This window comes from Pavona decussata, unplaced genomic scaffold (genome assembly GCF_977016875.1).
Source record: "Pavona decussata unplaced genomic scaffold, jaPavDecu1.1 SCAFFOLD_15, whole genome shotgun sequence".
Classification (NCBI taxonomy): domain Eukaryota; kingdom Metazoa; phylum Cnidaria; class Anthozoa; order Scleractinia; family Agariciidae; genus Pavona; species Pavona decussata.
Window position 1 is genome coordinate 170,001 of NW_028145438.1, and position 13,591 is coordinate 183,591.

The 13,591-nt window shown below is 38.8% G+C and overlaps 2 protein-coding genes and 1 long non-coding RNA gene across 8 annotated transcripts in view; all 3 read right to left on the minus strand.

Annotated features, from left to right (window-relative positions):
- Window positions 1-13,591, minus strand: part of LOC146487517 (caspase-3-like) — a 165,602-nt gene that overhangs the window by 144,123 nt on the left and 7,888 nt on the right. For all 4 annotated transcript variants that reach the window (XR_014856871.1, XR_014856870.1, XM_085084251.1 and 1 more), the window contains exons 2-5: window positions 7,939-7,962; window positions 6,650-6,670; window positions 6,132-6,152; window positions 4,135-4,155 (exon numbers count right to left, since the gene is read on the minus strand). Coding sequence is in view for 1 of the 4 variants with exons in the window: in XM_085084251.1 (XP_084940377.1) it covers window positions 4,135-4,155; window positions 6,132-6,152; window positions 6,650-6,670; window positions 7,939-7,945 (70 nt within the window). In the remaining 3 variants the exon portion in view is untranslated. The remainder of the gene's footprint in view (window positions 1-4,134; window positions 4,156-6,131; window positions 6,153-6,649; window positions 6,671-7,938; window positions 7,963-13,591) is intronic.
- The window catches only part of LOC146487521 (uncharacterized), a 169,459-nt gene that overhangs the window by 76,283 nt on the left and 79,585 nt on the right, over window positions 1-13,591 (minus strand). The gene's annotated exons all lie outside the window — the stretch shown is intronic.
- Window positions 9,468-13,233, minus strand: LOC146487523 (uncharacterized). Its single transcript, XR_014856796.1, has 3 exons — window positions 11,879-13,233; window positions 11,636-11,759; window positions 9,468-10,532 (listed from the first exon to the last, which is right to left on the minus strand). It is a non-coding gene; the product is annotated as an uncharacterized LOC146487523 (long non-coding RNA).

Sequence of the window (13,591 nt, forward strand, 5' to 3'; positions counted from 1 at the left end):
ATAAACCCTTTTGGGTAACCTCTCTCCGCAAGGTGCGTTTTAAAGGTTTTAATTTTCTCTTCAAATATAATGTTTTAGAAGAGTTTGTCCTCAGAGGTCGTAAAGCCTCTTCTTTCACAAATCCCCTTTTGACACCGGGTGGGTGACAGGACGAGAAATGTGTATATTGAAATGTCTCAGTCGGCTTAAAGTGGGTTCGCACATCAAGAACAGATTTTGTTTCAAAAAATACGCCTTTGTAGATGATGGTGTCCAAGAAAGTTATTTCAGTATCTGAAACTTCAGCCGTGAATTTGATTGTAGGGTGGTGTTTGTTTGCTTGTTCAATGAACTGTGTAATTTCTCCTCTGTTTGTGTTCCAGAGGGAGAATACGTCGTCTATGTAGCGTTTCCAAACGAGCGGTTTGATTGTGCTTTGGCTCATGATTTCTGTTTCAACTCTGCTCATGAAAATGTTGGCAAAGGCGACTGCCATCTTTGTTCCCATGGCGGATCCATGTGTTTGGAGATAATTCTTTCCATTAAACTGGAATTGTAGGGTTGTAGGGCGGTGTTTGTTTGCTTGTTCAATTAACTGTGTAATTTCTCCTCTGTTTGTGTTCCAGAGGGAGAATAGGTCGTCTATGTAGCGTTTCCAAACGAGCGGTTTGATTGTGCTTTGGCTCATGATTTCTGTTTCAACTCTGCTCATGAAAATGTTGGCAAAGGCGACTGCCATCTTTGTTCCCATGGCGGTTCCATGTGTTTGGAGATAATTCTTTCCATTAAACTGGAATAAATTTTCTTGTAAAATAAGCCTGAGCGCTTCTTTAAGTAGTGGAGTAGAGATAGGAGGTTTATTTTCATAGAATGAATCGTGTGCTCTGCATACTGTTTGTATATTCCCTCCTCCTGTGGTATGTTTGTATATAAGCTCGTTACGTTCATTGAAACAAGAAAAATCTCCTTTGGGACTTTCGTTCTCTCTATGAAGTTAATGAAGTCAGTTGTGTCTTTCAGATATGATCTCTGCTGTTTTGCTATAGGCTGAAGAATTCTATCAACAAATGATGATAGTTACTCTGTTGGGCCATCACATCCTGATATTATGGGTCTCCCGACTGATGTCGGTTTGGGAATTTTAGTAAGCGTGTAGAAGACCGGAATTCGAGGCGAGTTTCACCTCTCACAAAGCCATTTTTTAGTTGTTTCGTCTATGTGGTTTTTGTGGTAGAGTTCATTAACTAGTTGTATAACTCTGCGGTTCGTCTCCTCTAACATTGGTTCTTCAAGTGGTCTGTAGTATTCTTTTGTCATCTCGTTGAATTTGACCTTCTTTGATTTTGTCTTGTATGCTGAATACAACAGTGGTCGTCCCTTTATCTGCATTTTTGAGGTCGATCTCTTTGTCGTGCTTTAAGGCCTTGAGTGCCTTTTGTTCGGCTGCTGGCAGATTATGTTTTGGCTTTGTGGGTTTGATTTCTGCAAGTTGTATTTTAACCTCTTCTAAATAACTCTCTAGGGCAACTGACGGTTGTATTGGTGGTTTCCACGTAGATTTGCCGTGGAACGGATGTGGTTCTTTATCCTGCCCGTGAAAAATATATCTTAGTCTCATTCTTCTTGCGAAATTCTCAAAGTCACGCAAGAGTTGCAGTTGTATTTGTTTTTCGTTAGTCAAGGGTGTAGGGATAGAAAAATTTTTGAAATGAAAGATTGCAAAAGTGTAATAACGACAGAGGAAAATTTTCATTGTCGAGCATAATGTACCTTTCTGTTGAGAAATAGTCTCCCATGATTTTCCATGATAGAAACATAAACGATGAACAAACACAAAATTGTAATCAAAATGACACAGTCTCTAAATTAATTGTAGATATTATTCCATATCGAATGTCCACGTTCGTCTTGATTAGTATCTTTCGCTTTTTTAAGCCATTTCCGCTTACATTTGTATCAAATTTAGTGTTACAGTGAATTTTTTAGTGTTAGATGTTAAACAGCCTAAAATTTAACTGTTTGATGATATAGAAGGAAAATTTTAGTGTTAAGCGTTTTCGAGGCACCCCCATGCATCCAGACCCTCGTGGTAGTGTCCGCGTATCCCGACCGCGTAGTTCTGCGAATTTTAAAAGTACTGTGACCACTCTTGTTTTTTTTTTAATTTGTATTTTTGTTTTCGTGTTATATCATTTAACCCTTTCCGTAAATTTTTGAGACTCGGAAATTCGACATGGGATTTTTTGAAGGTCTTTTTTTGGTCCACGGATTTTTTTTACTAGGGTTTTTGGGTTTTCCTTTTTGTCCCCATTCGATCATCCCGGTCACTTGGTCAGGAGCTAAGTTGACTTGAGTCTATACAGCTATTGCGAAGGCCACGGAGACAGTGAGTTCGATCTTAAAGTTGGCACTGATAACAAAAGCTCAAGAGATCCGGAAATTTCATTTAACCGTGTACCGAGAAGTGTCGAAACGCACGGGCCGTTCACCGAAGATTTGACAACTGAGAGGCGGCAGCAGTGGATTTCAGCGGCAAGTAGGGAAAGACTGACGTTATTTTTGCTGCATTCTACATTTCGTCAGGTTCATTTAGGTACCAAAACTATATTATTGTAGGAGTAATTTTCACCGAGTCACATGCAGTCACAAACACGCACTCGATTCCAACGTTCAAATATCCCCCGGAACAAAAAAAAAAAGTTCTTTTTACTGTAATGTATAGTACTCTTCCCAAACTTTATTTTGAGACCAAAATTATTTCTGCAAGAAACATGTTGAGCAAGACAGGAATTTTCAAAGATTTCAATTCGGCCCGCTCGTCGCTGATGATGCGAGGGCGTGACTTAAAAGCATAAATCACCGGAGTATGATGTATTTAAAAAATGGGCGCTGTCATAGAGCTTCACAATCGCAGCGCTATATGAAAGCAGAACAGCCTCTCTGTCTGCTCGCCTTCCGGCGCCCGCGCACTCCCCCCTAGAATATCGTGCTCGCTCAGTTTTCTGCGTTCTTCCCTAAGGATTTTCGAGCAAATAAGAGGCTGGTTGCAGTCTAATTTTTCGCCATCCTGTCCTCATGTGGAAACAGCATTCTTTTGATACAAAAATCCGTGTTAGTCTGCTACAGCCGGCTCAGTTTGTTTGCCTAAAACATAATCGAGAAGGAACCTTTTCGGTATATCGAAAAGCTCCTTCTTACGCATTTTTGACAATTAATGTGAAAACGTCTGCCATAATTTCTTTTCTGCCCTCCTCCTTCCTTCAGTGATAAAATAAACACTTCACCTATTTTACTTACAATGCAGCAGTTTTTAGTTTAATTTTATTAATACACATTACCTTTAACGCGCCGTCGCCGCTCGACGGAATTGAAATCGGAAGAATTAGTAGGTTTCCACAGTCTTGCAATTGCGTTATTATTCCTTAGCTTAAGCGATATAGTGAAAACCAGATGGTCGGAGTCGCAATTCAAGTGCAAGCAGAGGAATAAACCACTTGTGATGCCTGTCTCCAACAGATGTAATTGGTCTATTCTTCCACTTCGGCTTAAGAATCTGACAATCAGGTTTCCGACTGATCCTAAGCGACAAAATCATTAGCACAATCGGAAAATTTGCTGACGACTCAATGACATACTACCCTTTGCCATACCCCTTCTGATTACAACTCTGACTACGACTCTGTCGCTAGTAAAAATCAGCTTAAAGACGACAGCAAATCAAAACTGAAGTCCTTAAGTTTTGATCAATAATAATCTATATCTTCTTAGGGCATTTGTAAGGTAATTAAGATTGCACTCGATGTTGTAATAGCGCTTAGTGCCTGGTGAAAACCAAACAACAAAGTCTAAGCTCGACGGAATCGGAGTCGAAAGAATCAGAATGTTTCCATTTTCTTGTGATTGGGCTTATCATTCCGTCGTTTACGATCTAGTGAAACTTAGATTGTCATAGACGCAAGAGGAAGCGGAAGAATAAATCAATCAAAATACCTATTTCCGATAAAATGTGATTGGTCGAACGTGTATTCTTGTCTCTGCTTACGACTCCGGCGATCTCGGTTTCACTAGATTGACTGTTTGATTTTCAATAAATTTTCTTCAAATGGAGCACTTCTTAGTTTTTAGTTTTAGTTTAATTTTTCTCACACACATTACCTTCACCCATAGCCAGGAAGTCTGAAAAGAGCAAAAAGAAGAAACAAATCAATCAGTAAACGTTAAGGCCTCGCGGTTCCATCAATAATCCATCCAAGGGGTTTTACACACTCGCAAATGCCAACGTTTTTCCAAGCTCACATCTCTACATTAACGGACAAATAATATAGGACAAAAAGTTCTCTTTATGCTTTGTCAAACTGTCTTCATACATCACAAAATGTGACAAAATGCAGTATGTGGCACTACTGCTATACTTAGAAACCATGCTGCTTACGTTCTCAAATAGGTCGTCGATGTTTTGCTTTACTAAAATATGGGTTTATCAAGCTAATTTCAGTTTATAAGTAAAACATTAATCTAAAGGGCTAATTACTCGATTGTTGGTATGTTTTGCTTTGCTCTCCATGGGGCTGATGGATTCTCAGTTATCAGTTCAGATTTGAGCCTAGCCTGCGAGCAAGCTCTTTTTTAGGTCAGCCGCGAGAGGACTGGGGTGCGGGCGCCCCCACCCCAATCCTCTCGCGCCATCCTTCCGCGGCAAGCCTAAAAGAGAGCTTGTTCGTAGGCTAATTTAAACCGTTTCTCAGTTATCTCAGTTATTATTATTATTATTATTATTATTATTATTATTATTATTATTATTATTATTATTATTATTATTATTATTATTATCTCAGTTGACGTTTATTTCTTTGCGGTTTTGTATCCTACCAACGGTAACTCTCTCATTAGCAGGAAAGGGTCGAGTATCATCCGAAGAATTCTTTACAAACACGTCATTCCTTTTGTAACGACCTCATGACTTCTAAAATAGCGTCCTCAACTAGTGAGGAGATCCGAGTCATCTTCGTGAGGAATCGCCGGACTACACATATTGGCACGTTCCTTTTGCAAGTAAATTTACGCTATGTTTAGGCAAAGTTTAGACATCTCAGCTAACAGTTCTCATAGCTTTTCTCAGCTATCTGTTAAAAAACCTTCCATTTCAGCTGACAGTCAAAATATTGGCCAATTCTCAACTGTGCAGACTAGCCCCTTTTATTGGGAATTCCACTGTAAACACAAGGGAGCGATACTTATTCTGACACATTGTTCCCCCAGAGAGTGGAGGTGCGGGGGAGGGGGGGGGGGGGGTACCCCGGATTTCAAGTGACGGGGATGATCAAAGGATTTTGGGGGCTTTGAAATGTTTGATTCCGGAACTTTTTCGGGTAGGAAAATTTGGTAAGTATTTTTTATGTGGCTTGATTTAAGAAGAGGGTTTTTTTTTTGGGGGGGGGGGGGAGGGGAGAGTGGAGTATTCAAAACAATCTGAAGATTCGTGGTAGAGGGTCTGGATGGGGTTTATAATTAGTGTTAAGTGTTATTTGGCGTTTTTTTTTTTAATGTTTAGTGTTAAATATGGAAAATCTTAATGTTTAGCGTTTTAAAAAAGTTAACTGTTAAGCGTTAAAAGGTGTTAGAACAGTGATTTCACGCATTAAAGATCAATAAAAGTTTCATAGAGAAGGCAATAATGTTACAAAAAAAGGACTAAGGTTCTAAAAGGACTAAGGTTCTTTAAACTTAGCTCTTATGATAAAGGCGTGCAAAACTAGAAACAAAAGGAGAAGAGCCTGCGCGGAACTGACCGAACTGGTCAGCATGCATACTTTGTACTTATGCGCATAAGTTCTTCAGACATTTTGTGTAAAGAGGAATGAAGATAGGCCTGCGCGACTCCCACTCGAGTGTTTTTAGCCATGTTCAGTTATAGTTTTGCGCTAGCGCGAGTATGTCTTTTAGGGAACGCCCTCTTTTGTATGAGATTAGTGGCGGTTCCTTAAAAATCTCTCTGAGCTTTGGTTGCTCTATTAATTTTTGACAATTAATGTGAAAACGTTTGCCACAATTTCTTTTCTGCCCTCCTCCTTTCTTCAGTGATAAAATAAACACTTCATCTATTCTACTTAAAATGGAGCAGGTTTTAGTTGAATTTTATTAATACACATTACCTTCCTTTTGCCGTCGCAGTTCTGAAAAGCAAAAACGAAAGAAATCAACAAAACAACATAATCGAGGAGGAACATTTTCGGTATATCGAAAAGCTCCTTCTTACGCATTTTTGACAGTTTATGTGGAAACGTTTGCCACAATTTGTTTTCTGCCCTTCTCCTTTTTTCAGTGATTTTCCGTTGGTGTTAACGTCCTGTACAATCAACTCTGGCCGGTAAAGAGTTTGTTTTTAACTCGCTCTTTAAACAGACTTAGATCCAATTAATTTCAGTTACAAACACTTCCAATCGTCTATTCTACTTACAATGGAGTAGCTTTTAGTTTCACGTTTTACAAACACATTACCTTCTATTTCCCGGTTTTGATCCGAAAATAACAAAAAAACACGTGAATCAGCATTACCCAAGGCATAGCGTTGATCAGTAAACCTACTAACGGCATTTGTACAGATTCTTAAATATCAACATATTCGGCAACTTGTAAGACTAGCTGTATAATTTTTTTTCATACACATTACCTTCTCTTTTCCGGTCTCGATCTGAAAAGAACAAAGAAACGAATCATCAAAACTCAAAACATTGCGTTGTTCAGTGAATCTACTGAAGGCATCTGTACACACTCACAAATATCAAACTATCTGGCAGCTTGTAAGACTAACTGTCTAAATATGTATACCAAACAAAGAGTCCCGTTTATGTTTTGTTCTCCTTTACCCTTTATTGACTCATATACAAAATACAGGGGGGGGGGGGGGGGGGGCATTTTCAGTGTGTTGACAGGCCCGTAAGCTATTTACAACGATATTTTATGCATGTAAAAGTGTAAGCTGTGAAAACGTTTAGCCCAATTTGTTTGTTACAGTTGACCTAACTCCAGATTTCTTTCGTTCGTCAAAATATCTTAAGGTTGGCTTTCACTAGTGACGGTGTCCGAGTCGGGGTTGAAAGCGAAGTAGTGAGTGCTTACGACCCAGCCGGTGAAAACCAAATAATGGAGGGCTAAGCTCGACGGAATCGGAGACGCAAGAAATAGCAGGTTTTCACTCCCTTGCAATTGCGTTTATTATTCCTTAGCTTAAGCGATATAGTGAAAACCAGATGGTCGGAGTCGCAAGTGGAAGCAGAGGAATAAACCACTTGCGATGCCTGTCTCCAACAGCTGTAATTGATCTATTCTTCCACTTCGGCTTACGACTCTGACAATCAGGTTTTCACCTGATCCTAAGCGACAAAATCATAAGCAAAATCGGAAAATTTGCTGACGACTCAACTGTTTGATATTCGCTAGATCATGACGTACTACCCGCTGCCATACCCCATCTGGTTGCAACTCTCTGACTACGACTCTGTCGCTAGTGAAAAACAGCGTTAAGACGGCGGCAAATCAAAACCGAAGTCCTTAAGTTTTGATCAATAATAATCTATATCTTCTTAGGGCATTTGTAAGGTAATTAAAATTGCAATCGATGTTGTAATAGCGCTTAGGACCTGGTGAAAACCAAACAACAAAGTCTAAGCTCGACGGAATCGGAGTCGAAAGAATCAGAATGTTTCCATTTTCTTGTGATTGGGCTTATCATTCCGTCGTTTACGATCTAGTGAAACTTAGATTGTCAGAGTCGAAAGAGGCAGCGGAAGAATAAATCAATCAAAATACCTATTTCCGATAAAAAGTGATTGGTCAAACATCTATTCTTGTCTCTGCTTACAATTCCGGCGATCTCGGTTTCACTAGATTGATTGTTTGATTTTCAATAAATCTTCTTCAAATGGAGCACTTCTTAGTTTTCAATTTTAGTTTATTTACCTTCCATTTTTCTTTTCAGGATCTCTGAAAAGAGCAAAAAGAAGAAACAAATCAATTAGTAAACGTTAAGGCCTCGCGGTCCACCAATAATCCATCCAAGGGGTTTTATTTACACACCTGCAAATGACAAAGTTTTTCCAAGCTCACAACTTTACATTTAAGGGCAACCAATATGGGACAAAAAGTTCTCTTTATGCTTGGTCAAACTGTCTTCATGCATCACAAGATGTGACAAAATGCAGTCTGTGGCACAACTGCTCTACTTAGAAACCACGCTGCTTATGTTCTCAAATAGGCCGTCGATGTTTTGCTTTGCTAAAATATGGGTTTAGCGAGCTAATTTCAGTTTATAAGTAAAACATCAATCTTGAGGGCTAATTACTTACACTCGATTATTGGTATGTTTTGCTTTGCTCTCCATGGGGCTGATAGATTCTCAGTTACCAGTTCAGATTTAAGCCTAGCCTGCGAGCAAGCTCTTTTTTAGGTCAGCCACGAGAGGTTTGGGGCGCAGGCGCTCCCGCACCGATTCTCTCACGCTATCCTTCCGCGGCAAGCCTAAAAGAGAGCTCGCTCGCAGGCTAATTTAAGCCATTTCTCAGATATAAGCTAATTTGGGCCATTTCTCAGCTACCATTTATTTATTGACAGATCTCAGTTAACGTTTACTTTTCATTTGTTTTTTCGGTTTTGCATCGTATCAACGGTATCTTTCTCAGTAGCAGGAAAGTGTCGAGTATCATCCGACGATTTCGGAAGAACTTTCGAGTGCCTACAATCTTTACATACACGTCACCATCTTGTGACGATCTCGTGACTTCTAAAGTAGTGTCTTCAACTTGTGAGGAGATCCGAGCCATCTTCGTGAGAAATCGCCGCACTACAAACATTGGCACGTTCATTTTGCACAGTCCGGCACAGTTATCAAATTTGATAACCGCGTGACGTCACAACATGGCGCCAGCCCAGAGCTCGGTGAGTTTTCGGAGAGCGTTCAATTGTTTCGGTAATTTTTCGGCGATTTGAAGAGGTGGTACGAAATGACAGTCCCTTTCAGGTATGTTTATTGTCTTTGCCATCAACTTTAGGGTAGTTGGGAATTTTTGTGGTACACGAAGAAAAAATGTCGTGATCTTCATTAATATATCTTTCGATTCAACACTTATTTGTCGGAGGGCATGAAGAATTGTAAGAGGGCACTATGATATTTTGATTTGCGGTCTGATTCCGCTACTGACCGCCATTGTTAATTACTCTTGCTTCTAGGATGACTAGAAATGAAGGCAGCATTATGGATTTCCACCGAGAGAAAAATAGCTACTTAACCTTTGGAAACAGGGGTCCTTTTTAACTTACAATGCGAGTTGCCCTCGGTGGAAGAAATACCGGAGGAATTGTCGAACATTGTCTAGATGTCCAAGAGTGCCAAGAAAGCGTGTACGTTGAGAGATCAGGCTGAGAGATGTTGCTGGCAAGCAAATAGGCCGAGTACAATACTTTCTTAATAGAGATAAAAAGGAGCTCACACTGTAAAAGCTGACCAGTTACCATAACCAAAAAAAAAAGGTTAAAGTTTGAATCTGAGGTAACAGTATTTTTATTGGTCACTATAAACTTATAATTACTGGTTAAATTAACTATTCGCTTTTCAGTTAAAATAACCGTTTTTGAAAGGTCGTTTTCACCAAAAAATATGGTTGTTTCAGACATAATCATACCCGCCTTTTAACCCATTTTAAATAGGTTGTTGTTACCCGATATTTTTAGGTTTATATGACCTTTTATATTAGGTTATGTAACCTTTAAATTTTGGTTAAAACAACCATTTTTTATGGTTGTAGAACCATTTAAAATGGTTACAGTAACCTCATTTTTTTGGTTCTGTCAATGAATCTGAGGTAACCAATTAAAAATGGTCGAAGACTGGTCAATTTAACCATTCTTTATCAGTTGCAAAAATAGGTTATTTTAACGGATAGAAATAGATTATAGTGACTAACAAATAAAGGTTCAAGTAAACGTTTTTAATGGTTATTTCAACAATTCTTTACACCCAAGATAATGCAATAGAACAGAATACAGTTCTTACAATAACCTTTAGTGACTATTTCAACACTTACAAAATAACTATTTCCATCATAGCTCTAATAACAAAATAAACAACTCTAGTTGAAAAGGAAAGAAAAGGAGATTGACGTGTAAAATACAAAATTTTGAAAACTCCATGGAAACCTTCAAATTTGCAAACTGTTACTGCCTCAATCTTTTGTGTTCATTGAAAAGCATGTGTTCCAGGTTTTTGTAAGTCAAGGTTTGTGTAAATCACTAAGAGCATGTTCCACTAAAACATCTTGAAAGTGGAAGTGTGGCAATCCAAGCAACACTGTGTGCTTCAGTAACAAAAGGACATTCTACTCACTGCCACGATTACACTTTGAAAACTCCATATTAAAACAATAGATAGGTAGCTTGAATTTACACACCACTATCCTTCCGAGGCCAAGAAGAGTTCTTTTAACTATTCAAGTGTCCATTTAAGGAGTAGAATTTGTGGTTTTAGATGGATTCTTTTCCCAGTCTGGATTTAAAACCCCCTGAAAAAAACAAAAACAAAAAACAGTTAATACAATTACTTTCTACACTATCTCAAGTTAAAATTAAGAAAGTTACAAAGCAGATGAGTTGAAAACTAGTCGTTGCTTAGTCTCCTAGACTTAGCCTACTAGACAGTGATCTCCGATCGGGTATCTGTAAACTCCGCGAGCACCGGATGCATGCGAATGTCGGATGGCTGGTGATAAAATAGGGATGGAACAAAACAAAACAATAATAAAACAATAAAATAAAGGGAAGAAAAAGGAATTGGCAAAAGTCGTGGAAGGAGAGAGGGTAGAGGAGTAGTATATTAAATTCAGTGGTGCGTCATGTTAAAGTACGTCGTTTCGGAAGAAAATTGTTTTAACCAAGGACCAGGGAGACTAAGTGAAGGGCTCATGTTCTTAGCAGGATTTGTCATGAAACTCGGAAATTCGGTTTCGCAACCGGACACAATTGATTTACTCTTGTCTTGTGCCAATGGAACATCTTATCACTAGTACGTTTCTGACAAGAAAAACACGTTTGGGTGGTGCGTTTCAGTGCTTAACTTCTCTGTACAGTCCAGAATTTGTAATTTTATTTGTGCATAAATTGGCTTTTTAAATAGACCCTAAACTAAATGTGATGACAATTGTCTCAAGCTGGATCGTCACGCAACGTGCGAAGAGTTGTATGACGAGCCAAGCAAGCAGCGCAGACAGAGGAGCGAGACCAAAAAAACCGCGCGCATCCGGTCCTCGTTTTACAGATACCCCATTTGACCGGCTCAATCATGAACATGAAATCTCTGCAACCCTTGCAAATGACACGGGAATTTGGATAGCTTGGTGTAATAAAAGTCTGAATACACCATTAGGGAGAGTTAAGTTTGTTTCAATAATCTCAAAGGGAAATATGAAGAACACAGAGATATGCTATTTTTGACATATGACAGCCGGAATCGTTATACATGAAATATGCTGATTTGAAAAGCAAACGAACCATTTATGTAATGATCAATTACCGGATCCCTATCCACGGTCGCAAGACCATGGCCGTTTGACAACAATTCTTACTTTCGCTTGCAACATAGTGATAAGACAAAAAAAAAAAACCTCACCATTCCGTCCACGCAAGTCTTGGCAGTTTCCGAAGCTTAACTTTAGCAGTCAAAGACTGTATTAATGTCCGGGCAGATCCATTTCGATGAAACTCTCGCCATCAAGATCAGCATCTTTCATAAGCTAGAAATAAAAGTGGAATTCCCAAATCATTTTGCAAATTTAGAAAAATAATTCAGTAAGATACTTCTTATGGTCCTATTACGAGAAAATGAAGAAGCATAGTGAAAATACAGGGTTACCTTTCAACGTTTGTTTGATTTCTCCAAGTCCCTTGCTTTCAAGGAATTCTACGACCTCTCAGTTCACTGTTGATTTGCGAGAAATTGCCATATCTTCCACTGCTGATATTGCCAGATTCGATTTTTAATTGTCCTAACGTGGTGTACTTTCTTCAATGAACAATACGTCTTCACTGTAGAACGAAGGATTTGGTTCCAAATTCAAGAGGCCAACGGTAAAAATACTGCCTTTGGCCGCGGCCGCCAAAATTCTATTACCTCTTATTGAGTGAGGTGTCAGGTTATTACACAATTTCGTAACATCTCATTGGTTGTATTACTTTTAACGTGTAAGTGTTTTTTATGGTTGGTAACCACAGAAAACGTGACCCGGTCAGGATAAAAGATTGGTTAGATTAGCGGAAATAACTCTGTGTCCTGGCACCGCAAACTAATAGAAACAAATTGCCGCTGCAATGCCAGAAGTTCCTGAAATAATTTCCTGATTTTGGCACACGTACACATGCCTCAAATATACCTTGAATTCACGGGACCCGGCGGCTGGATAAAACAAAAGACGGGAACCATGAAAAACCTAAAATGCCAGCTTTACCCCGCTTTTTACACTCTTGCCGTGGTGTTAAGTCGTTTGATTGGAGTTTACAGTAATGATCTGCACATTTCCGGCAAATGTGACTTGCGTGGGTGCCAACGTACAGTTTAAGTTTATTGAAAGCCATGTTCCTACCAGTCACGTCTTCCCCGGGATCACGCAGAGTTCAATTTACATTCACCGAAACAATAGTGTATGGAGTGAATGGAGAACAATTACGGCAAGAAGAGGAATAAATTCCAATGGAAATTGCGGGAACTGAACCAGATATTGATGAAAATCTTTGTTCATGCTCAGAACCAAGTGATTTATATGTGAAAGTGGTAACAGTTGTAGTTTTTGTGGCTTCTTTGTCCTACTTGGTATTCATCCTCACAAAGGCATGTTACTACCTCAAAACAACACTCCGGTCTGACAGTAAAAGTAAAGAAACGTTTCTTGTATGTTTGTCTTTGTTTTAGCCTGATTAGATGCATTCAACGATTTTTTTTTAGAAAGCATCCATTTGGTTAAAACAACTAACACAATTGGTTACATCGTTATAGACAGTATTTACTTGGTTTATTTTGACCAACAAAAAAGGTTGTTTTGACAATTTCTTGTTCGACCAATTTTTTTATGGTTGAAGTAACTTTTACTAATTGGTTAATCTAACCATTACTGAATAGGTTATCGAATTTAACCGATTAATTGATGGTTAAAATAACCTAATTGCATCGGTTATAACCTTTTAAAAAGGTTACCTTAACTGGTCTGCTTTTACAGTGCATGGACTGCGGGAAAGTCTAGTGATGAAGGGTAGGATTTCAAAATTAAGTTATCCAGGAACGATTTTGATAAACAACTCAGTCGAAAACTATCGAACGCTTTGTTCCAGAAATGCCTCCTTGGCAATTACATGTCTTTATCTTGTTCAGTATCGTTACTAATATAATCGGATACGAATGGAAATAATTCGTATTTTTCTAGGTAGTACATTTAAGCTTACATTTACATGACTGTAATATTTTTATTTCTGTTCTCGTCGTTAGATTAATAACCAGCCAGCCGACAGTAACCACAGAGAGTGATTTCAGAGCTCGGTGATGAAGGTGACATGCCGGATGTTGAGGTATGCCTTC